Here is a 25,979-nt window from a genome sequence, read left to right as displayed (position 1 = left end):
TTATTTTAGGTACAGTATAATTCGAAACAATAGATGTTTACTAATCTTTATGAATTAAGTGACTCTGATTAATAATATGCAGATAAAACAATCGCCACAAATCGCGAAATAGAGTTCTAATAGCGAAATATGAACACATTCGCGAATTATTACTATTGCGTCATTTTATAGCGAATTTCATATTCTGAGTTTTTTCGGATTTTTCTTTTCACTTGAATTTGTTATAAATCCAAGTAGGCTACATTAAGTGGTATTCCAGGTGTTCTGATTACATCAGTGAACTCAAAAAACGGAACATTCAACATTTCACTGATAATTAGAAAGTGTTTATTTGAGGACTGCAAGTTTCCCCCCCCCCCCCCCGTTTTTAATTAATGTGTGTTAAATACATACAGTCTCAATCCAACAGATATTGTCTATTGGTCATACAGCACCTTTACCAGAATCTAACAAATCTTTAATGTTAATTATTTGGAAAGTAATATTCATACTGAATTAATACTCCAATTCCAATATAATTGTATTTTCCAAAATTTCCATTAATCTCCGCCAAGAATACAAATCAATCTCCAACAATCTTTGTCGACACCAATATAAAAAAACACAAATGATAAAGTTAATCTCCATAAATACCTGCCCCTGCTCATGACTAATACAAACTAGGGAAAAAAATGTTTCGCAAAACAATTTTTTCTACACTTGTATTTAATTACAGTAGAATCAGGTTAACTGAGCAGTTGGTTAATCAAGGCAGCCATCTCTTTGAGGCTAACTTTAAGGACAGTTTACAGTGCTTGTAAATTGCTGTATTTTAAACCTCTGTATTTCAATACTACTGAAGGTATTTAAATGAAACTTTATGACGATATAAAGCAATTCAAGAATCATTTAAAGCATATAGTAAGCAATCATTTTTTTCACAGGTTTATTTATGAAAATAATTATTTATTTTTCAGAGGCTGAATTCTACACCTCTTGCATGGAGCTGACTGGTGCTTGTTGGCAACACTTTGCAGAAATATCAAGAACTGTTCCTAGAATCCCATAATACTACTTCATAACTAATTATAGCGAATTTATATTAATTATTTTTTCACATCATCTAATGAGATTCAAATCTGTCTTCTAGCAGTTGACTGACCAGCAATATCTAATGTAGCTCAAAGCAATGAAATATAAAAACGTGTAAACAAGTGGACATAGTGTGATTCAACAAGTTTATAAAAAACTAAGCTTGAGAAGTGCGTGTAGTGTTGGTAGGTGTGGTGTAAACTGTATGTACACAAAGCAGAAGTCTGAGATGAAAACAACAAAAATTTCTAATTCGTGTAAGCAGAGAATATAAATGATTTCTGAAAGACAATCACATAACATGAATGTGCTTATACGTTACCTTAAATCTTATGACACTTTACTACCAGTAAATATACACTGGAGTCTGCTAGGTGACAGAAATAACAATCTGTGTAAAGGATACGATCAGTGCCTGGAAACAATGTCCTCCCGGTGAGCAATTCCGCCATGATGCAGCCCACAGACCAGATGTCCACTGCATGGATAAAAATATCACTCTATTCAATGGAACTCAACAAACATCAAAAGCACAAAGCACATTCAAATAATTTTGTATGAAAAAGGATAATAATTTGTAATATTTATAGAGGATTTTGGCCATTTTCAAACAAGTTGTCAGCAGAAAAATAAAGGATATTGGTCATTGTTGGTAGGAACATTTTTCTTTCACTTTGTATTTGCTATTCCAAAGTAGATTGTTTATTCATGCTTTAAATTTAATATAATTTTTAAATATTTACTGAATAATGGAGGGGCTTCCGACTAGTAAGGCCCTCCCCAATCTAGGATTGGTTTAAAGTACAAACACGTAAAAAAAAAAAAAAAAAAAACGAATAAACGAATAAACGAAAAACAAATATCTGAAATAAAATATAGGGGGGGAATCCAGGAAATAACGACTGTTCACGCATACCCGCCGTGCAGCTGACTCCCCTTCCTTGTTTGAAGGTCAACTGGCTTCCTTAACATGTGTTCTCATAATGTTGTGAGTACTGGTTGCAACAAGTCGCCATTGTGCATTTTGTGTTACTTCAAAATGAACGACACGATTGATAACCCCGCCGACTGTGAGGTGAGGAGTGTGATTCGATTTTTGAATGCCCGACATTTGAAACCTGCAGAAATTTACCGGCAATTGAAAGAAGTGTATGGTGATACTGTAATGAATGAAAGAAATGTGAGAAAATGGTGCGAAATGTTCAACAATGGGTGAACAAATGTCCACGATGAAACTCGACCCGGACGCCCATCACTCATCACAGAAGACCTGAAGACTAAAGTGAACGACAGAATCTTGCAAGACAGGCGCACATCACTTGACGAATTGCATATTGCCTTTCCTGACATTTCTCGTTCTTTGCTTGGTGAAATTGTGTCGCAACATCTTGGCTACCACAAAATCTGTGCACGATGGGTTCCACTGCAACTGAGTGACCAACACAAAACTCAGAGAATGGCCTCAGTATTGACATTCTTGATGCGATATCACACAGATGGAGACGCCTTTCTTGATCAAATTGTGACTGGTGATGAGACCTGCGTGTCTCACAACACCCCAGAGACCAAGCGTCAATCACGTCAGTGGCATCATCCCTCATCACCCAAGAAACCGAGAAAATTCAAACAGACTCTCTCAACACAAAAAGTCATGGCTACTGTCTTTTGGGATCGCAAAGGTGTTCTTTTGCTGGATTTCATGCCAAAAGGCACTACGATCAATGCAAATCGTTATTGTGAGACTTTACGAAAACTACGGCGAGCCATCCAAAACAAGAGGCATTCCTGCTTTCAAGAGGAGTTGTGCTTCTTCACGACAACGCCCGCCTGCACACTGCTGCTTCAACTCAAGAATTGCTGGATCAATTCGGTTGGGAAATCTTTGATCATCTGCCCTATAGTCCAGACCTTACTCCTAGCAATTTTCACCTTTTCACTAAGCTGAAAGACTTTCTGGGTGGTACGCATTTTGGAAGTGATGAAGAGTTGAAGAAGACAGTGAACTCCTGGCTTAATGAACTGGAGGCAGAGGAGTATAACACGGGAATTCTAAAGCTAGTGAACAGATACGACAAATGTTTAAATGTAGGTGGTGATTATGTAGAGAAGTAAAGGAAGCTTCAGTTATGTAACAGACTTTGTTTTTTCAAATAAATATTTTTTTTTTAATTATTACAACAAAACGGTCGTTATTTCCTGGATCCCCCTCGTACATTAACAAGAAAGGTATAGTAATTTTGCTGGGACTTGTAAAATAAATAAGTAAATAAATAAATTTATGTGAAAAAGTAAAAAATTAAAGCATTAAAAGACAAAAGTGACGTGCAAGAAAACAATACTCACTTTATCATTAATGTGTAAGAGTAACTGATAATGTCCATGTAGGAAGAACAAAAGGCCTTTTACCTGTCTGATTATAATGCATCCAGTTAAGCATGATTTCTGGTGCTCTGTACCACCGTGTTGCAACATATCCCGTCATCTCGTTCTCTGTTGGTCTTGCTAAACCAAAATCGAGAATCTTTAATTCACAATCTTCATTCACAGCAATGTTTGATGGTTTCAAGTCCTGCAATAATGAGATTTAAGCTTATAATATTAGCTCTAACAAAAAAGTTGGTCCTCTAAAAACGTTATTTTACTTGCTCCTCTGATACCTCTGTGCTTGTCATTATGCACCCTCAGGTTCAATCCAAAGCATATTTGTGATTAATAGAGCACGGAACTTCATGCAATTGCATGTTTTTACAGATTTGGCATAATGAAGAAGTAAATTTATTTTATTGGGTTATTTTACGACGCTGTATCAGCATCTAGGTTATTTAGCGTCTGAATGAAATGAAGGTGATAATGCCGGTGAAATGAGTCCGGGGTCCAGTACCGAAAGTTACCCAGCATTTGCTCGTATTGGGTTGAGGGAAAACCCCGGAAAAAACCTCAACCAGGTAACTTGCCCCGACTGGGATTTGAACCCGGGCGACCTGGTTTCGCGGCCAGACGTGCTGACCGTTACTCCACAGGTGCAGACATGAAAAAGTATAAGTGGACCTTTGTCGATCATGGGTTTTACGTTCGAATGAAGCGAACTTTATTTTGCATAAATGCATATTTCTAGGGTTTTCCCATTTAAATGCTTACATATTTTTATTTTGCATTTTTAAATGCATATACTAACATCTTTCCTTGTTTTGTCCAATTCATTATCTATTTTCCAAAAAATTTCGATGTTACCATTTAACAGTTACCACCAATACTATTATTTGTGATATCACTAACTACTACTACTATTATTACTAATGCCAGCAATGTTTCGCTCACCCGATGTATTATTCCTGCAGAGTGGATATATTTCAGTCCTCGAAGTATCTGATATATGAGGAACTGAACATGGTCATCTGACAACTTCTGTGTCCTGACTATATTGTTCAGATCTGCACCCATCAAATGTGTTACAAGATATCTGTTGGAGGGAAAAACACAAAACTGTCATTTGCTTATTACAGTAGTAATCATTCATTTATTAAAATGTAATTTCCTTAAAAACATAGCAGTATACACAATAGTTATATATAAAGGTAATCTGACTACAGGAAACTTAAGTCAAAATATTTCTTTGTACAGAGAACAAGGGACAGAACAAAATAATCCTTTAAGCATTTTGGTATACATTGTAGTGCTTTTATACATCGCAAAAACCCGATGTTTCAGCACGCACGCACACACAAAAACACTCCAAATTATGAATCCTTACACCTTCCTACTTACAAACTTACAAATTACATTAGCATTATTAATTATAATCTTGAATTAATAATGCTAATGTACTTTGTAAGTTTGTAAGTAGGAAGGTGTAAGGATTCATAATTTGGAATGGTATTTAACTATAATTTTATTCTCACCGTATATCTTATCACACAGATATTTATTGATTACGCAACTGGTAAATTTGAAATCTTAAAAATGTAATTATCTAGAAATGTCAAAACATGTAATATTACAACCTATGTAATGAGGCATGTTGAAATATATACTGTAAAAAAAAAAAAACAAAAAAACCACATACGCGCACGCGCACACGCACACACACACACACACACACACACACTTTTATAATAACTCCCTACAACAATTACTATGAAACACTGAGTTAAAAAGGCAGAATATTAAGTGATAAAACTAATAATAATAATAATAATAATAATAATAATAATAATAATAATAATAATAATAATTAAAGCATCAAGAAATGTACAAATTCGAGTCTATTCAAGATGACAACATTTACTTACACTTGTTGAAAATCATCTAGTGATGTTGATGGATGGAACACATCAAGTAGGCCGATAACCTGGAAGAAAAAAAGAAGTAAAATAAAACAATTTTTAAATAGACAAGTTAATTCTTACAATTCCAATTGCAATAAATTAAATAGCTGTATTAACAGAAATTTTGGTACAGGTATAAGAAGAGGCATGACACAGACAGTGATTATACAATAAACAATATAGTGTCAAAACCAGTTATTAAATATGTCAGTGAAATGTGGACAATCCAATCCTGCCTGTCCATGAAATGAGCGGACCCGGGTTCAAATTCTGGTTGGGATTTTTTCCGAGGTATTCCCTCAACCACTTGAAGCAGAAGACAGAAGGTGAATCGCAGTATCTATGGTGCTGCAATCTTCATGTCAATATAGGATGCAACAGGACGTAGTACGTGAATTGCAAACAAATTATCGACCTGAGGAGGCTGCAGAATAACAACAGGGAGACAGAGGGGTGTTCCTGTCCATGTGGACTCTGCCAGACCTGGATGTCACAGCTGAATCGATAAAAAGGCACCAAGCAGTAAATCACATATTGACAGGAATGCAGGTTCATGGACTTCAACAATCATCCCATAATAAGGAGGTTGCACAATAAGCCTCAGCACCACAGCTGAGCTTTTGAGCCCTCCTCTGGAAGGGGGAGGGGGGTGAAGCTTGGATCATGGTGTTAAACTTCGCATGTAAAATATCGTATGAAAATGATTAATAAACATGCATATCATCAGCTTAGAGTTAAACCTACTAGTTACCAGAAAGAAAATTTTACAAGGAAAGCAAAATAAAAGGTAAAGGTAAAGGTAGCCCCATAACATGCCATGAAGGCACTTGGGGGCATGGAGGTAGAGCCCCATGCTTTCCATGACCTCGGCACTAGAATGAGGTGGTGTGGTCGGCACCACGCTCTGACCACCTTTTACCCCCGGGAAAGACCCAGTACTCAATTTTATAGGAGGCTGAGTGAACCTCGGGGCTGTTCTGAAAGTTTGGCAACGAGAAAAAATCCTGTCACCACCTGGGATCGAACCCCGGATGTTCCAGTCCATAGCCAGCTGCTCTACCAACTGAGCTACCCGGCCGCCAAGGAAAGCAAAATACTGAGTTTAAATTAAGTTTGAAACTTTAAGACCAGATCCAAAGTATAGTATTTGTACCTGTACTTTGGATTTGTTCCTGAAGTTTCACACTTAATTTAAACTCAGTATTTTGCTTTCCTTGTAAAATTTTCTTTGTGATAGTTTGCAGGTTTATACTCTAAGTTGATGATATATATTTTGCACTCTACTATTTTAATAAGAGAAGAAATCATGACAAGAGAAATCATTGGCGTTTTTCACTGTACAAGAACTTAATAATGACCTTGGGTTTTCCATACGCATTTTTACGTTATAGGCCTATACTTTGAATCTTTACGAGGTGTATCCATTTCTTTAATGTAAGGGGGCAAATTACATGAGAAGGAAAATTATGCGAGTAAATACTGTATATGTCCTCGACCTTACATAGATGATAAGTAAAAGAGTTGTTAATAAGACATAATTAGTAAGAACATCGTCACAAACAGCAAATAAACAGAAACTATTAAGAGCAACTTACATTTTCGTGGTTCATGTGCTTCAACATACGCAACTCCCTGTACGTACGTTTGGCATGAACAGCAGACTGGAAGGGCCGGGCAAGCTTCTTGATAGCCACTTTAACATGTGTATGGGTATCCACAGCAGAACTAAAGCGAACAAAAATGAACAACAATTATTAAATCTTTTACTTTTCTGGAGCAAACAGCAAACAAATCTTGATATCACCTTTCTCCAGGCCTAAATTACATTATCCTTGATGTAATAGAACACTGAGTCTTTTGGCACAAGATGATCACAATTCGCAGTTTTCATACTGTCTAACATTATACACGAACAACATGCTTTTTTAATCCATTGTTTGATGATAACTGCCTCCATGATCTGTTGGTCAGCATGCTGGCTTCCAGATCTAGAGGTCTCGGTGAATTTTGTCTGGGTATCTAGAGTCTGGACATTTGTGTCATTGTGAGTGTGCTGGGTTAATATTAATTAGCCAATCTTCAAAAATATAAAATACAATATATCAGGACTGTCGCTGGGCAGTAACCTGAACACAAGTTTCAGCATCACATTGTTGACAAGTAATTAACTCCATCAGTTACCACAACCATAAAGCACTAATTAATAGATGCTATAGAGTTATCAACATTCGGAGCAATTGAAACAGTGGATGGATGGAGAGCCAGATATAATAATGAGATATACGAACTGTACAAGGAATCGGATTTGGAGGCGCACATAAGATGTCAAAGACTGAGATGGTTGGGACACGTCACAAGGATGGAAACAACAAGGAAAGTGAAGATTGTCTTCAATAACAACCCAGATGGAACCAGATTAAGAGGAAGACCGAGAACAAGATGGTGGAACTGTGTACGAGTGGATGTGAATAGATTAGGAATAAGGAATTGGAGGGAGTTGGCGATGGATAGAGAAGGATGGAAGAGAGCCATAGAGGAGGTTAAGGCCCACCTGGGCTGTAATACCAAATAAGAAGAAGAAGAAGATAGAGTTATCAACAAAAAAAAAAAATTATTTGATGATGAACACTGAAATGCGCACGTATATGTATGGAGTAACTATTTTGACTATCTTATTCTTTGCTTGTGTACTGGGAGATAGACTTGGTTCTCCTCTTACGGTGTTCAATATAATACTGTTCACATTTATTTTCGCGAAGTTCACATACACACAAATCATCTGGACAGTCGAACTTTTTAGTTTTACACCAGGTATAGTGGAAGCCGTGCACAACTAGTCGCGTTATTATATTCTGTTTCTAATCCATTATTTATCAGTAGGGCCTACCTACTTAAAATTTACTGCAACTTATTCACAATTTAGAAGATACATAACTTAATTAAGAAATCATTAGGCTTATGTACGTACATTTAAATTAGACTATAGGTTTCGTAATAATTATACAATAAATGAGGCTCTTAGAAGCAAAGAAGTGTAAGTGACGGGCGCGCTTCCATATAGGGGCAGTGGAATTTCTTCTAAGGTTAGAGCCCAGTTTAGGTGTGTGTATTAATCGAAAAAAATGTCATATAAACATGAGTCTTATTCTCAATATTTTCTAGTCCCTAATTTTCGATTCATACACACACACACCTAAACTGGGCTCTAACCTTAGAGGAAATGCCACTGTCCCTGTACGGAAGCGCGCCCGTAACTTTTAATCACATTTTCTCGAAAGTAAATTAAGTGCACTTACACCCCTTCGCTTCTGACCGTCTCAAATGCTCTCATATTGTCATTTTAATATTCAAAGTACTGGTAAATAATTCTCCTCACAGCAAACCCATAAACTGCTTCATTCAAGTGAAACAAAACCTGCTATGCTACTATAGGCCACCTGCAAGGTGTCAAAAGCTGCACAATGGATACCCAAGGCATTATGATTTTCCGAATAATTTACTTCTTATAGTCTTATGTTAACATCTCATTCTACATTTCCTCATACAATACCCAACGTATTACAATTTCGTAATCGTCATTTTCTGGAAATCCGTCCCATGTGAAAAACATTCTCTGATGATCTTGACATGCAACTACATAAACAAATACGGGGTAGGAGGAATTGTGAACGATGCGTAACTCTCGATTTTAAAAGAGAGAAAAATTGTCAAAAAAATGATGTTTTTTATGAATAGAAGTAGGCCTACATATGAGAAATGATTATAAAAATAATGAAATGATATTGACAAACTTACCGGAAAATGTTGAAATATTGCATGAAACCTGGTGATGCAAATACCATAAAAACCCGTGAAACAGGTGAGTTGGAGGTTTGAATAGTATTTTAGAGTGTAAGCTACTTATGCTAACATAACTAACCTAACCCTAGTAAGCAGCAAGTATTTGGATGGCACGTCCTTCACAATCCCCCAAACACGTTCGACGTGACGAAAACCCCATCAATCTTCTCAATTTTGGTAATTCTGGACGACGACCACTCCACGATTTTCCAACTTTTTTTTCACTAGCGAAGATTTTGTGGTCGATTTTCGAAAGGTAATATAAAAAAAATGGTATTTCGGAAACACGTAAAATTCGACTGTAACCTAACATAACCTAAAGTAACCCACGCAAAACTAAGCTAACCTAACCCCCAAACTATGTAAACTTAAAAATATAAAACATGTAAAACCATAGTTCGTCCCAAACAATCTACCCAAATGATGAAAATTTAATATAGAATAATTATACATGTTCAGAACTTCTAAAATCCATGGAGAGGTTTTCCTCTAGAATTAATCCAACTTTACATAACCTCTACTCCTCACCAGCCATTGCATAAAATTGATTAGAAGATCAAAATATAAATGTGGTTCCAAATAAATATGCGGGCCCAAATACGTACTTAAATGCTTTTTAAAACGCGACATTCCTTGTTTCAAAATTCATTATGAGAAACAAGAAAAAAATTAGAGCTAAAATATCACATATATAGTGCAACTACACTGTATATTTCAATAACAAAGTTTAAAGGTTAAGATTATGGGAAACCACTCACCACACTTGCCCGTACGCTCCAGACCCAACTGGAGTTAGCATCTGATATCGTTCTGGAACTTCCCATTCCGTTCTGTTGATTTCAATTTTGTAAAAATTGGGCATTATTGTCTTTTATCGTTTATGCATAAAAATGTCAACAAGTATACATATAATACAAAACGTTCACTTAGTTTTATCCCTAAAACACATTTCTGCCATATTCCACAACGATACAGTGCTGCTAATCGTTACAAATCAAGAATCACGAGAAACAGAATTTCTCTTTTGGGCTTTTAGAACACATGAAACCAAAGAACATCTAACAAGACATCTGTATTCTATTTTTCGAATAAAAAGTATACATATTGTGTAAAGAGGACTATATAACTTATTTTTCTTTACAAAACTGGAAATTGACAAACTCATAATGATTTCCTGTGCCATTGTTTTCTTATAAGTTATCTTTACAATTCACACCCATGCTGCCTTCAAAGATTATAATAGAAATGTGCCTTGAAGTATTTTAAATAGATATGATTACTTGTAATATTGTTATTAAAATAAACTTTCTGGTAATAATTAAGTTATAGAACCAATCAATATTTGAAAACATTTTATTAAAAAATAACATTTTAAAGATAAATTTCATATTGCGTTTCCTTTGAACAGTAATTTGAATGTTAATGTTGGCTACTTTGAAAGAGTGACTAGGATCGTGTTTTCAGAAGGCGTGAAACAACGTGCTATCTTGTCTTTTCACAAAGTATAACAGCAGTATTTAACAATGTTTGGTGGTGGTGCAGCACCTATATTAGTTCTTAGTCAAAATACTAAGCGAGATGCAGGTAAAAAAGTTCAGCTGGAGAATATTGGCGCTGGTAAAGCTATCGCCGATGTAATAAGAACGTGCCTTGGTCCACAAGCAATGTTGAAGATGTTGATGGATCCTATGGGTGGTATTGTGATGACAAATGATGGAAACGCAATCCTGCGTGAAATTACTGTGCAGCATCCAGCGGGTAAGTCAATGATCGAAATAGCTCGCACACAGGACGAAGAAGTTGGAGATGGAACAACATCGGTAATAGTGTTGGCTGGTGAAATGTTGGGCGTAGCAGAGCAATTTTTGGCTCAACAAATGCATCCTACTGTTATCATCAGAGCCTACCGTCAAGCATTAGAAGACGCAGTTGGTTTATTACAAGACCATATCAGTATTTCATTGGATCGTAATGACCGAAATAAGTTACTGGAAGTAATCAAATCTTGCGTTGGAACAAAGTTTATTGGAAGATGGTCTGATTTGGCTTGTTCCATTGCCCTGGATGCTGTGCAGACAGTAATGTTGGAGGAAAATGGTAGGCGTGAAATAGACATTAAAAGGTACGCGAAAATAGAGAAGATTCCAGGTGGCAGTATTGAAGAATCATGTGTGCTTCGTGGTGTGATGGTGAATAAGGATGTAACGCATCCGAAGATGAGAAGATACATTGAAAATCCACGAATTGTACTTCTAGATTGTACGTTGGAATATAAGAAAGGAGAAAGTCAGACAAATGTGGAAATAATGAAAGAGTCTGACTTCACTCGCATTTTGCAATTAGAAGAAGAGCATGTTATGAAAATTTGTGAAGATATAATTGCAGTAAAACCCGACGTAGTCTTCACGGAGAAAGGCATTTCAGATCTAGCACAACATTTTCTCTTGAAAGCTGGGATTACTGCTGTTCGACGGGTACGTAAATCGGACAACAATCGCATTGCTCGTGCCTGTGGCGCCATAATCGTGAACCGTACCGAGGAGCTGAAGGAGGAAGATGTGGGGACTGGGGCCGGACTGTTCGAAATAAAGAAGCTTGGTGACGACTACTTTTGCTTCATCACGGAGTGCAAGGATCCGAAAGCCTGTACGATACTACTGCGCGGAGCCAGCAAGGATGTGTTGAACGAAACCGAAAGAAATCTTCAGGATGCCCTGCATGTTGCCCGTAACATTCTGGTCGAACCCAAACTCGTGCCTGGCGGGGGTGCTGTCGAGATGGCTGTGTCTCAAATGTTGGCCGAGAAGGGGAAGAGTGTGCAAGGAGTTGGACAGTGGCCGTATCGTGCCGTCGCAGAAGCCTTGGAGATCATTCCTCGTACCCTTGCTCAGAACTGCGGCGCAAATACGATTCGTACCCTGACTGCATTGCGTGCGAAACACGCAACTGGAGGAAACACCTGGGGCATCAACGGGGAGACCGGCGAGCTGGCAGATATGAGAGTCCTCGGCATTTGGGAGCCACTGTCTGTCAAACTTCAGACCTATAAGACAGCTGTTGAAACGGCCATTCTACTGCTGAGAATCGACGACATCGTGTCTGGCTCCAAGAAGAAGGACAAGGAAGGAGAGGCCAAACCTGCAGCCCCAACGGAAGAGTCTATGAAAGAATAATTTGAATTCAGTTGCTCGTGTTTTTGTAATCATACCATAATGGACTGGTCTAATGACTTTTTTCACTGCTCACTGAAAGCTTTATTCAGGTCTATTTAACTAATTCGTTAATCACCAGTAATATTTGTTACTATTTGTATTAATTATTAGCTAATTTGTTTTTTTATTGTAATTTGTTAGCCAAGCAATCAAAACCATTGTAACATTTCAACAACTGAGTTGCATAATTCAACCAAATTAATTTTTTGCATTTAAATTGCAAACCAGAAATTTTATAACATGTGCTGCAAGAAATTGAAATAAATGCTACACTTAATTTGTAGTTTTGAGATGTAAGGGAATTTATTCTCTCTGTAGACTACACTCTGTTTATTCTTGCAGTTAAAATTGGAGATTAATCTCATTGTTCAAAATAAAATGCTTTTGGTATTCACTGTATAAGTCCGTTTATTTCATTAAAAGTAATAATTATAAAATGAAGAGTAATTATAGTATCTGCTAGGCTGCCATCTTTCCGTGATAGAGACTTTCTCATTTGAGTGTGAAGAGACTGACAATATGTCAATCATAAGAAAATGTTGAAAATTAAATATAATAGGCCTATAATAGTGTCCCGTGCCATGGTCTAAAACATCCTCACTAAGACTCCCATTATAGAATGAGCGCTGGTTTGAGTCCTGATGGGGGAAGAATTTTTCCTCATGAAATTTCTGCCAGTGTATGGGACTGGTGCCCACCCAGCATCGTGATGCACTTGGGGAGCTACAATAGTTAGCAAAATCTGGTTACGAAAGCCAGCTGTAATGGCTGCGGAGCTCATTGCGCTAATCACACAATACGATATATTTGTAATAGTATATGTGCCTTGGATCTCTATTTCTGGAAGATAGTTGGCCAGTGCTTACTACATAATTACCAAATTAAGTTACTTTGTCCTTTGTTATAAGTTTCCTTATTTTCGAATTTAAATTGCATAATAAATTGCTTTTCTTTGTATTAAATGGAGATTTGAATAATCTGCAGTAATAGTTTCGAAAAACATTTTAAATATGCAGAAAGGAACTAATTAATGAAGTTAAAAATAAGCTAACAGTAGACTATAGGAACATACTAACCTCTAATTAACACACTTTGTATTGGTACATTGGGATGAGCATTGCTGGGGTTAGGTTGCCTAGTTCTTGCTGTGAAAACTACCTCTAATATGAATATAACTATGTCCTTACATATGAAATATATGCACAAAAACATGCTCTAGAAATTCTTAAAATGTAGCATTGACTCTACTGAAAAATGTATTAAAAAGTTCATATGCTGTTCTCCGCATCGAAAATGTGAAGTGAATTGCAGTTCATAACTGCTGTGTTTTGGATACTCTCCAGGTAAACATGCTTGCTGTCTCAAGATACTTGTGTAAGGAGAAAAACCCTTCTCGATGTCGCAGCATTTTATTGGTATGTAGTTAAAAGACAATATTGCTCCACAGAAAGAAGCAATACTCCAGGTACAACAACTATCCATAATGGACGTGAAAGTGATCAATAGCATCAAAAACATTTAATGAATGACACAAGGTAAGGCCTGCAGGCAAAGAGGACATATGCCAATATAATGCTAAAATTTCCTTCAAGTTCTTCATTTTGACAATATTTCAATTGAAACAGCATTCCTTGAGTCCAATGAATGCATTACATCTCAGACTGATTGTAGGTTTTTTTTTTAGCATAATAAAAAGTAACTATTAAGCATGACTTCCAATGAGTTAAAATACTGTAGGTTCAGGAGGTAGTGAAGTATTAGGTATCACAGTTTTAAACAACTGAATCCTACATGCAAAATCCATAAAGATTTCATTTACCTTGGATATTAATTCATCTACTGTAGGAAAACTATTGTTTCCCAAAAGCAATGGAAAGCAAGAAGCTACATTAAATGAATGCTATTGGTAAAATTGTACCAGAAATGCATTAGGAATGCAATTTAACAAAAATAGTTAATTTTCAACTATTTTAAAAATGCTTTAATTATTTTTGTGAGGGCAATGTTAAAATATCTTATTATATTAGAATACATTCATAAAAATATGATTTAGTTATTTGAAAGTGCAAAAATATGCATTTATATGCAAAATAAAATGATCTAAAACACTAAAATGTGTGATTCGCACAAATAATCAGCATATCAATAAGACTCTTTGAGAAAAATCTGCAAATGCATGAACTTCCTAATGATTACACATATGATCCGTGAAATGTTTCCACACTTTTCCATCCAATAACAGGCAAAAAAGGCTAAAATACTTACAATGATGATGATGATGGTGGTAATAATAATAATTTTATCAGTTTTAAATTTTATCCTCCGGTCTTGACACTGAATTGCTAGCTGTTGAGCTGCTCTTCAGTGTGTTACTCAAATTTCTGAAAAATCTATTTGCACAATTACCGACTCCAAGGGGGCTATATTTAATATAATTAAATATGTACCAAATCTATAAGCACATAGAATTTCTCCAATTCAAAATAACTAAGTAAACTAAAAAAACTCCAAAAGAAAATAACATTTCAATGGATACCTAGTCATTGTGGTATACCTGTAAATGAGAAAGTCGATAATATTGCAAAACAGGCAACATATTTGCAACCAAGACCTCTTCAAGTGATATCTCTATCCAGTGCTTTTGCTTCAGTAAAGTCTCATTTTATAAACCTATAGATCAACAATTGGCTCTCTTCTGACGAAGGAAAAATTTTAGTCTGTACAAAAGAAACCAAATGACCTCGAAATGTACAAAAACTTTCAAACATTTTTAACAAGAGCCAGAACAGGTCACATTGTCACTCAATTGTACCTACACCTATTTCACATTTCTGATAATTGGAATATATCAGTCCCCTAACTGCCCATTGTGCAACTCAAACCAAGAAATGGATTCGGAACACCTCAAAATCTGTGCTTCAGTGGCTAGTCATGATAATATCTTTGAAAAATATTGGAGTGCAAGAGGTCAAATGACTTTATTGTCAAACGCCTGGCATTGGAAAACAACAACAACATTTCTGATAATCCTACTTGTCTGTGGCATGACGAAGATCTGGAACACATTCTTCTATACTGTCCATCCATAAACGACAAAAGTAAATTTAAATCATCAGTACCAGTTGCAGAAGACACAGCCCTGCAGTATATACTGACTACACCCCAACTCTGGCTACTAGCAACAGGCATCTATAATGAACACCGATCGCAAAATACCCCTCACTTCTCGTGAAAAACAACTGAATAGACTATAGTGGACTTTATGTTGTCAGCAAACAGCTGGATACATTAGGAAGATTGATTGATTGTAATTTTATAAATTTGTATTAGTGTGAATAAAACGCACATTTTTAAATATATTTTTATTGCAACGTATGAGTAGCTGGGTACATCTGCCAAATAGTAACATAAATAAATAACACATTGACAATCTGTCCTCAATTATATATATATAATAAAATACTGTCCATTTCATTTCATACATTTTAAAGGCTTTCCATAAACATAACAAACTATGAATATACAATATACTGTACTTTGCAAAATACTGTTGAGTCCTGCAGCATGTACACAACATATACAAATATCATCAGCTTTGAGAAATGATTCAACTGAAATAAATAATGCGAACCTTCAACATCAACGTTCATAACATTATTTTTATGGCTCTAAAAGGACAATGTGCATTCGTTTGTTCTTGATCAGGACCATATAAAGGCATGGAGGGCCTGGATGCGGAGTTCTATTTACAGTCCCCGACCACTTTTAGGTAATGTTTGGCAACTATAACGAAACATTTCTCCTACAGTCTTCATCCATTACAACAGAAAGAAATAAAATCAACAACAAAAAGGCGTAGGCCTAGATGCACCTTTTTCTAGTATATTTACATGTTACAATATGAATATATGTATTTACATAAGTTCTGTAGATTTAGCTATCTCTCCACTACACCTAGCAAGAGTATCCTCTATTTTAAGGGTTGTAAATTTTATTTCAATTCATATAAAGCCTGAAAGAATCCCTGAAATCTGAGATAAGGTTATACGATAACATTATTTTAATTTATTATTTTAAGTAAAATTATCTAGGTGTGAATTAGATTTCTGAATGAATGAATGTGTGTAAACTGTTTCCATTTATCTTATATAAAAATGCTCATTTCTGTAATGAGGGCAAGCTTAATCAAATGCTAAACTCTAGAATACAGCTAAGCAAACTGTTCCAGCATTACTGATTATGCTGTGTCGAGCATCAACCCAAACGAGAGGAAAAATAATTGAAGATCAGTAAAGATGGCTATGCAATGTATACCGAATAATTATCCCTGGACCAAAGATTTTGGCTAGCTTAGTTATTGTATTGCAAAATATCAAGTTACAATGAGTAATGTGTTTGATGAACGAATAAAGACGATTATTTTGTACTTTTCCTTGCAAAAAAAATAAAAGGGGAGGATATCAGCAAGTGAAAGGTCAGTTATTTTCCCTGGAATGATTACTTCACAAATTTCTCTGTAAAGTTCTCGCAATATTATGGCATGGTTTTTAACTACTTATCTGTATTCTAGAGTCGTTCCTAATCAGATTTATTAACTGATCGTTCAGAGGAAAGTTAAATAATTGTAACATTTATCATCACAATCAGAAATAATTCTTAATCAATTATTTTTAAGAATCATATCATTTATATGTTTTAATATTGTTTATGCTCGACCATGCCGAAATGTAGTAATTATACACCTGGTAGCAGTCCTTTAATGCATGTCATTAAAGTACACCTATTCATTAAAGTTCAGGTTTTCGAATATTCTCGGATATGCAATCGAAAGACGAGGGAAACGTCACGGAGGCTGGAAATCCAATACTGTCGCAGAAGGTTATGTTCTGTTACTATAATAATTAGCGTTAATTGTAAATAATATTCAAATAAATTCAATTTGTCATCTCGTTTTTCAATTCTAAATCAATTTCCAGGTTATATCAAAATTAGTTCATGTTACATTACATCAAGGTCAATGACATTATTGTTCCTCGGAAAAAATCAATACTTTCGCGTCTGCGCACATCTCACAATTTACGAGGTATTGCACAAGGTCACTTCCGATCTTCTGTCAGATACAAATAAAATGAATACTTCTGAATAATTTCAAGTTAGAAATATGGTCGAGCATAAAAAGTCGTATGAAACTTGCTTATAATGGTAATTAAGACGCTTGTATGAAAATTATGAAACTCGCGCTTGTTTCATAAACAAACATCCTCGCATCTTAATTATTATCATTATAGGCTCGTTGCATAATGTACTATTCTGCTTTTAAGTGACCAACCTTTACCATAAAAGTCATTAAAATTTTCAGGTAGAAATCCTCTATATTCATTAACTATGATTAAATGCTATTTCTACAGATAGTGTCAAATGATATTAAATAGAAGAAAGTTTTGAAGTTTTCATTAGTTGTTCATCTAAGCATATCAGTTTTCTTCAAATCTGAGCATCAAACTTCTGTGTATATCACCAACACAATCGACTCAGTCTTAGATAATTCCATTACAATGCTGCATTCTCCCTACTTTTTCTCACAAAACCTGTGTACTAAAGTGCCTGAATTAACATTTGTGCGTTGAGTTAAAAAACTGGGGGACAAGATGCAATATGAACAGTCCTCTCTCTCTCCTTGTCCCCAAAGTCCCATCCCCTTCCTCTCTGTAAAACCAGAACCAGGCTCTACCATCTGAGTATGTGCAAAGGTTCATCACAACAAAATTAAAGCAATATGGCTGATGGTTCGTTAGTTTCCAATCCGAACACTTCATAAAGTTACTAGTTCTTTTCACAGGTTTCTGTTTCGTTCAATATCCATTTTCAATTTGAGCACACCATAGTGGTATGTCCGCAGGTACCATTACTCAAAGAAGACTGTGGACTAGTGAGATTTTGAATTCACCGAATGTCTTCATAATCGTTATCGTGGCCATAGGCACGATCTTTGGGCAGCAAAGGACTTTCTGACCCTCAAACTTATAAAGCCAGGGGCGTTACCCACCCAATAAAATAGACCCTCTCCAAATAACTCGAAAAAAGAACTCATGTTAAAAAAAAATTGTTTGAAAGATGAACTAGGACATATGCCAAAAATAGTTATTTCAAATTCATAGACAGAATTAGCTGTCGCAATCATCATGTTAGTGACCCAACTCACAATGTTCCTCCCTTTCTTTCCTCCAACATTTGAGATCAGTGGATCTCCACACATGATGCTTTCCTCTAAAAAAAAGTCCTGTTCAATAGCTTTCAAGCCTTCCTTTCCCCCTCCCCTGGATCCCCTTTCTGACTTCTTCGAGTTTCTACACAGAGAAAAATGTTTTCTTTCTAAGCCTTTTTTCAGAGGAGATTTAGGGGGGGGGGGGGCAACAGTGACTCCACTTCTTTGTCTATGATCCACATTTTTTCTGTTCAGTTCAAATCTATCAACTAGTGTGATCGAACAGTAACAGTCATAAATATTACCAAGTAGAAATAATAAATGGAATTAATATTTAACAGTTATTGGACTGTATTTTTGCCTATTATCAGTTAACAAATTATTAATAATGTTGAACATTTTTTCATACACAATTAAATTTGTTTCGAAATTTAAAAGTAACAATTATCAACGTTCAATTGTAGTAATAGTTTCTTGTGATGTGTGCTTGTTAAATGATCAGCGATTGGGATGGATAAATTGTTAATAACGAAAACTGCCCAAAATAAAATTGCAGTGAACAGGAACAGAATGATAAAACGAGTTGTAGTAGTGGCAGTGAAAGGGAAAAGATGAAGAGCAGTAGTTTTCAATCATCTTTGGTTAAGCAGTTTCCACGGGTATTATTTGAAAAATCAGACTGATATAATTTTCTGTAAAATATTTAAGACATTTTTTTAGAAAATCAATTAAAGTTTTCTTCGACTTTTGCGCAGAGTTCTTCCCTTTCAATATTTAAAAAAAGTCAGTGCCTATGAACTTGGCTACAATTATTAAGAGTTGAGAAATAAAACATAACCATGAAAAAACAATAATCATAGACCCAAAAGACAATGTGGTTGGAAAGAGTAAACACAAATTAAATCTAATTTCACAGCTTTCTTAAAAAGCAACTGTGATACAATGTAGATTATACATTAGACAGAACTGTTTAGCCCAACATATCCACAATACTGAACCATTATTTTTTACAACTGCAGTATGTCACAATAGAAAAATCATATCTAACCATTATATTCTTTTCCCTCTCCCACCCTCCCTCCTCCAACTTACGAAGACAGAATACATTTTTAGGATCACTGATTCCAAATTATACAACGCCCAAAGATTAGAGTTACTGGCAGGCTGTAATTAATTAATATTTATGTATTATTAGCGCATTTTATGGTTTTTATTTTAATTTTATTTTATCCGTCAAATAATGTAAATAAATTCCACTCGAAGTTTTGAGTTCCCCTAGACAAATTCACTCACAACCAACATTGCTCGTAAATTTATCAGTGACCTCAAAACTTACAAATGTCTCAATTTCGGTGGAGAATATGTTGAAAAAAGCTCAGCAATTGCTGTATCTGTTCCAATAATTTTTTCCAATGAAATTATGTTTTATTTCTTTAAACAGTTCCTGGAAAAATGATTTTTTATGGCCTTCTAGTTGTGCTCGAGTGTCCAAAATTTATATAAGCACTTGTTTCAACATTATAAACATGATTTGGGGGGGGGGGGGAACATTTTTATCTGCCCCCATGAGAATGTTTGCTTGTCACATCTGGTTCACATCATGATGTATTTTAATTCAAAAATGAGATCAGGTATGACTCTGAATTGTCGATGTAGCTTGGAAAGTCATGTACAACAAATCCAGAAATGATCTTGTATCTTAAAGCACAGTATACAGTAGAATTCCTCTTAACCAGCACTAAAGGGAGCAGGCTAGTTCCGTATACAAGATTGAATATAAAAAAAATTATCTGTTCGTATTTCATGATGCCAACTGTTGAAACTGCAGCCATATGAAATTTATTTCTCAGTCACTTGAGCATAACTAAATAACATAAAAACTGTGTGGATTTTCTTTATTAAAACACAACACAAATAATACACTAATTTTAGGTTCGAATATTCAATGAACACGAAATTCTTGTGAAGTTCCTAATGTGGAAACACTGATGACTCAGACTGTGGTGACACATAAGATTTAAACTTTTTTTTTTGGCCCAGCCAAAAGTGCCATATTGCTGGTTAATTGGGTGTCGATTATGAGGGATTTTACTGTATTTTCATTAACTTCTTCAATTTAGACCCCATATCTGATACTAACATAAATTAAAGATAATTCCAGTACATACCCTGACTTCTTCCATACCACATTATTATTCCATCCATAATGTACTATTGTTGTCTATACGAAAAATATAAGATTTCAGAATCAGTTACAATGTGTGCAGAGATAAAGAATCAGGAACTCTGTTACCATTTACAATAACAGTTAGGATCATTCAATGTAGCTGGCATGAACTGTACAGGTGGTTGTGGATGCTGAAGAGAGAACCTTCAGGTAAGGAACCCATGGCCGGAAATGTGCATTTGGTATGGTGTACCATAAAAAAGTGCCTAAAAAGACAATGCTCCTTTCTACACTCGCACAATTTGGAAATGTGCTCTCTCTTTTGCTACAAACTTTGCTGATTTCGTACGATTTTCCTATAACATACTCATTACACTGATATGGGAAAAAACAAGATTATTAGAATTTTGACGATAATCGAATTTAATGGCATTAAATAACAAACACTGTTCGCAGAAACGACAATAATCGAAGACGATGATAATCAAAGCTTCATTGTAAGTCATTACGTGGGATCGAAGAGACCTAATGGTCTAATCTGCAGCGTATTTCATAACGATGATATGAGTTTAAATGATTTGATTATAGTTGTTTCAATAACAGTTGCAATTTTGTGGACAAATTAATAACAATAATTAAGATTTCACTGCATAAAATCTGACATGGACATCACATCATGCACGGAAATGTCTCAAAAAAGTGTAAGAAAAGGTACAGTCGCCATGGTGAACAAGTTCCCTAGAAGCAAGCTTTGTGTTGGACATAACTCCTTTACACGCATCAATACTTGTTATGTGAAGCAGTGTTGCCACGTTTTCGTTGTAAAGATTATCCCTAGTTACAATTACCAATAACAATACCGTAATTTCTACCACCACCACATCCACAGTGAATAAATTTTAAGCTGTAACAGGATTTTTAATTAAAACTGAAATTAAAATTACTAACTGTTTTAACTGTCATCAATCAACTAGAGTTATCACAATGTTGTTTTATACTCCACGTAGAGTTGACATGCATAAGTTATTTGAAAATATAAATGCATCACTGGTAGACATGTTTTACTGCTTCTTGTGATAGCGATATCTGAAAAGGCCTGATCAATAAACAAATTCATATCTCTTTAAAGAAGGCATCTGCTATGTCAGTGGTTGGATATTAATTCACCAAGGCAACTATACTTACTTGCTGGCTTTACGTAATAGTGTAATGTTGGATTTCTATCTCAATATCCTCTTTTTGGAACACATTACTACTTGTATTAATTTGCAAAAATTACTTAAAACATCCTGTATAAAAGTTCATCAGAAAAAGATGCTGATGTTAATTAAAAAAATGAACTGAAATGTAACAGAAAAAGGATTTATTACAGCAACAGATACTGTCAATTTCTTAATTTACTCTCTCTCTCTCTCTCTTATGCACATACACACAAGCTTTCATATCCAGTAGGACTTTTATATGCCCTTTTCTTAACAAGAAATATTTAAATTTTATCATACCTTTCAACCTATGCCATATTTGTACATCCTCAAATGCTTCCATTTTTAACAGTAATACTTTTTTAATCTCTTCGTTTCGAGCAAGGGTATTTAACTTTTGGGACGCATTCCTAAGGCCTGTCACTGCAATGTCTGCCACCCGTATAAGTTACAAACATCATATATCACTGTCATTTCTCTTCCTCTTTCTCTGTTTGTATAAGATACATCTCTTTATGCAGCTCTCTCTGTAGTTTGAGTATATGCAAGGTTATCGGGTGGAATGTTTCAATCCAGACTTACTTCTTGACATGAAGTTATACAACTGTAACATTGCAAAATGAAACGAATAGCAGATATAGATATGGTTTAACATTGTCCAAGTTATCCATCAATCCTAAAAAAAAATCACCATACAAACTTACTCCTTATGTTACATCTGGAGAAAAGCTACTAACAATTAAGACTATTATTTTATTTCAAGGAAGATCTGGTGGGACGTCCAATGACGAGATGGAGGGACAACACAAGACTGGAAAAACCCACAAAAGGCCCAATACTTGGATGATAATGATGATGATGATGATGATTATTATCATGATCAGGGCTTGGATTTTGATGAGTCACAAATAACTAAAAAAAATTATCTTTAGAAAAATAAAAAAAATCCCTTCTCATTCATTTCAAAACATGATACACAGCAAGTTACTTTTATAACAATTGATCTCACTTTTTGAATCTTTGATAGGAATTCTTTCAAAGAGAGACAAGGGAATTTATAAGGAGTATATGTGATATTGTACCTGTCATTGATCTCGGACTTCCTGCCACATTTCAGATTCTTCAGAAGAGGTTTAGATTGTACTTTTTCCACTGCTAGTGAAAAAAATATAAAGACAACATGAAGTTCATAAGGTTTTGAAGATTGGACTCACATTCGTCTACAGGTGGACAAAATAATATCCTACTCATTGTAATCAGTCTTGGGTCTAGCCATTTGTGGTCACCCCTACTAGTAGGATACCCTTCTCATCTTAAGACGAAGGTGATCCAACATTCGAAATGCTGAAAGTCTCTGCATACTTCACCAACAATGGAAAAAGACAAAGTTAAATCTCTTCTATTGTAGTACATGTTTTGTTACACTTTTCTTACAAAGCTTAGTACGTACTTAGAAAACATGTATATAAACACTGTAGCAAAATTATTCATAAACTGTTCCAATGCAGTTGTGATACAATGTTTCTGATCTGTTTTGCAGCAGTATCTCAAATGTTTCACTACAAAAATAGGCGTTTCTTCTCTCCACTCTCATGTGAAACACAATGAAACAATTGCAAGTATGTACTTGTCAAGATGCTTGAAGAACTAGGGAAGTGTGATGTGCTAGTTTCACATATCCTGTAAATACATTTACTACGATGGTTTGACACACTTTTGCGATGATTTTAGATGTAGACATTTCAGATATCTTGAATGCATAGATCAAGATTGCATATAAGAACTCCCAGTGACAAGAAAACGGACATAGCTAATCTAACTGATGGTGGAAATGCACCTTAAACTCGATGCTTATCCATGATATTCTCCCCCCCCCCCCATCATATAATAACACAATTTGAAATCGTATTATGTAACACAACAGTTTATAAGCAGCTACAACACAAAGTTTCTAAACAGTGTTTCCAAGTGCGTACTAAGCTTAATAAACATATCGATCGCTCAGTTCAAAAGAGAATCATCATCATCATATTCCAGACACGAAATTAGGCCATTGTTGGCCTGTTTCGGTTCCAGCTATACAGGATCCAATAGACGTTTCTGTGGACGTCCGGGTCGTCGTCGTCCTTCAAAAGAGAAACAACTCAAAATTTAAAGTTTTGATAAAACTGCATTTTAAAGCTTTATGTTGCTGTGAAAAATCCAAGGATCATTGAAATTACTCCAAATTCTGTTAATGATGTTTTATAATTCATTCATTTAGTGTTCTGCCCAAGGACAGGTCTTTCACCGCAAACCCAGCTTTCTCCAATCTTTCCTATTTCCTGCCTTCCTCTTTGTCTCCTCATATGATCCATATATCTTAATGTCATCTATCATCTGATTTCTTCTAACCCAAACTCTTCTCCCGTTCACTATTCCTTCCAGTACATCCTTCAGTTTCAGGAGCAAGTTTCTTCTCAGCCAGTGACCCAACCAATTCCTTTTCCTCTTCCTGATCAGTTTTAACATCATTCTTTCTTCACCCATTCTTTCCAACACAGTTTCATTATATATATGTTTCAAATTATAGTTTTGTTAATTGGATTTTTCACAGCAACATGAAGCTTTAAAATTCAGGTTTCTTAAAACTTCAAATTCTAAGTTGTTTCCCATTTTGAACTGGGCCATCGATATGCTGTAAACTGTAACTCAACAAGACTTCAAAGTGAACTCCGAATTATACATAAAGTGCAAATAGTTATACAAAATTGGACCAAACTACTAATAACGCCAAAAAAAAAAAAAAAAAAAAAAAAAAAAAAATTTTGCAATCACACTGCCACAATCAGAAGGTGTAAGTTAGTAATGTCTAAAAAAAAAAATTATACATTTTTGTGATCACACACTGCCACAATCAGGTGTAACTTAGCAATGTCTAACAAAAAGAATTATACATTTTTGCAATCATACATTTTTCTTATCACACTGCCATGATCAAAAGATGTAACTTAGCAATGTCTAAAAAAAAGAATTATATGTTTTTGCAATCATTATACATTTTTGCTATCACACTGCCATGATCAAAAGATGTAACTTAGCAATGTCTAAAAAAAGAATTATATGTTTTTGCAATCATTACACATTTTTTCAATCACACTGCCATGATCAGATGTAACTCAGCAATGTTTGTGAAATACCAAATACTTTACACGTCATCAAAATCCAGCACTGATAATGAGGAGGAAGATCTCACTTAACAAATGAGTCTAGTGGATACTACAATGTAATGAGGATTTCTTGAAATCTACCGGCTCCTCAGCACTTGAAGATGTTGCTGAACTCCTGCAGGAAGCACTCGATCACCAGGTTCTGCTGCATCAGGTCCAATGCCATGTTTAGAGATTCACCCTCTGACCACATCAGTGTTGGACCAAACACTATGGCGAGGTTTGGGATATGCATGCGATTTGACTCTTTATGCTCCGTCACTCTATGAACAGAGAAACGTAAATAAGTTATTTAAAACAGAGCAGACTATCAAGGGACATCAGAAGACAGCTTGCAAATCACATTTGTCATCTTGCACCCCAAAATTTACTTATTATTTCCTCACTACATCCATTTTCAGTCTCTGACTCGACAAAATGTCATTGTTAATGAAATCTGCATAGTAAAGTAATATTTGAAGTTAGTTAAGAGCTTTACTATTGTGAACAGGCTATTTAAAGTCATTAATTTCAGGGGGTTATTCTTTGAGATATTTCAAACAAAAAAGTTTAATAACACACACACACACACACAGGTAATTTTTAAATTTTGAGTTGAAAATTGTTTGCCCCAAAATAACAGTAATTATTGAATTTTTCGAATTCATAAATCAAGTATGTACAGAAAATAAAGAGGAAAGATGGAGAAAGAGCACAGAAGAGCGAAGGATGGGGAAGAGGAAGAGACAATGAACAAGACAGAAAACTC

The 25,979-nt window shown here is 35.2% G+C and overlaps 3 protein-coding genes across 8 annotated transcripts in view; 1 reads left to right on the top strand and 2 right to left on the bottom strand.

Annotated features, from left to right (window-relative positions):
• The window catches only part of LOC138690930 (mitogen-activated protein kinase p38b-like), a 52,006-nt gene extending 41,795 nt beyond the window's left edge, over nt 1-10,211 (bottom strand). For both annotated transcript variants that reach the window (XM_069812495.1, XM_069812496.1), the window contains exons 1-6: nt 9,995-10,211; nt 6,992-7,121; nt 5,361-5,419; nt 4,390-4,531; nt 3,478-3,640; nt 1,478-1,549 (exon numbers count right to left, since the gene is read on the bottom strand). In XM_069812495.1, coding sequence (XP_069668596.1) covers nt 1,478-1,549; nt 3,478-3,640; nt 4,390-4,531; nt 5,361-5,419; nt 6,992-7,121; nt 9,995-10,098 — 670 coding nt within the window. In that variant the 5' untranslated portion in view covers nt 10,099-10,211. The remainder of the gene's footprint in view (nt 1-1,477; nt 1,550-3,477; nt 3,641-4,389; nt 4,532-5,360; nt 5,420-6,991; nt 7,122-9,994) is intronic.
• Nucleotides 10,212-10,669: 458 nt separating this feature from the next.
• On the top strand, nt 10,670-12,850 carry CCT3 (chaperonin containing TCP1 subunit 3). The gene has a single exon (XM_069813111.1). It carries the CDS (start codon nt 10,760-10,762, stop codon nt 12,407-12,409), a length of 1,650 nt encoding a protein of 549 aa, XP_069669212.1. The 5' UTR covers nt 10,670-10,759; the 3' UTR covers nt 12,410-12,850.
• Nucleotides 12,851-15,795: 2,945 nt separating this feature from the next.
• LOC138691274 (rho GTPase-activating protein 12-like) overlaps nt 15,796-25,979 on the bottom strand; it is an 87,072-nt gene continuing 76,888 nt past the window's right edge. For 4 of the 5 annotated variants that reach the window (XM_069813110.1, XM_069813109.1, XM_069813108.1 and 1 more), the window contains one exon: nt 15,796-25,494. In XM_069813110.1, the coding sequence (XP_069669211.1) occupies nt 25,320-25,494 (175 nt within the window). In that variant the 3' untranslated portion in view covers nt 15,796-25,319. The remainder of the gene's footprint in view (nt 25,495-25,979) is intronic. The other variant, XM_069813107.1, reaches the window with a different exon arrangement.

This window comes from Periplaneta americana, chromosome 16 (genome assembly GCF_040183065.1).
Source record: "Periplaneta americana isolate PAMFEO1 chromosome 16, P.americana_PAMFEO1_priV1, whole genome shotgun sequence".
NCBI classification, from domain to species: domain Eukaryota; kingdom Metazoa; phylum Arthropoda; class Insecta; order Blattodea; family Blattidae; genus Periplaneta; species Periplaneta americana.
This window is presented reverse-complemented; position numbering and strand designations above follow the sequence as displayed.

Excerpts from the sequence above, each read along its gene's own strand:
- CCT3 (XM_069813111.1), top strand. The coding sequence starts at position 10,760 with ATGTTTGGTGGTGGTGCAGCACCTATATTAGTTCTTAGTCAAAATACT.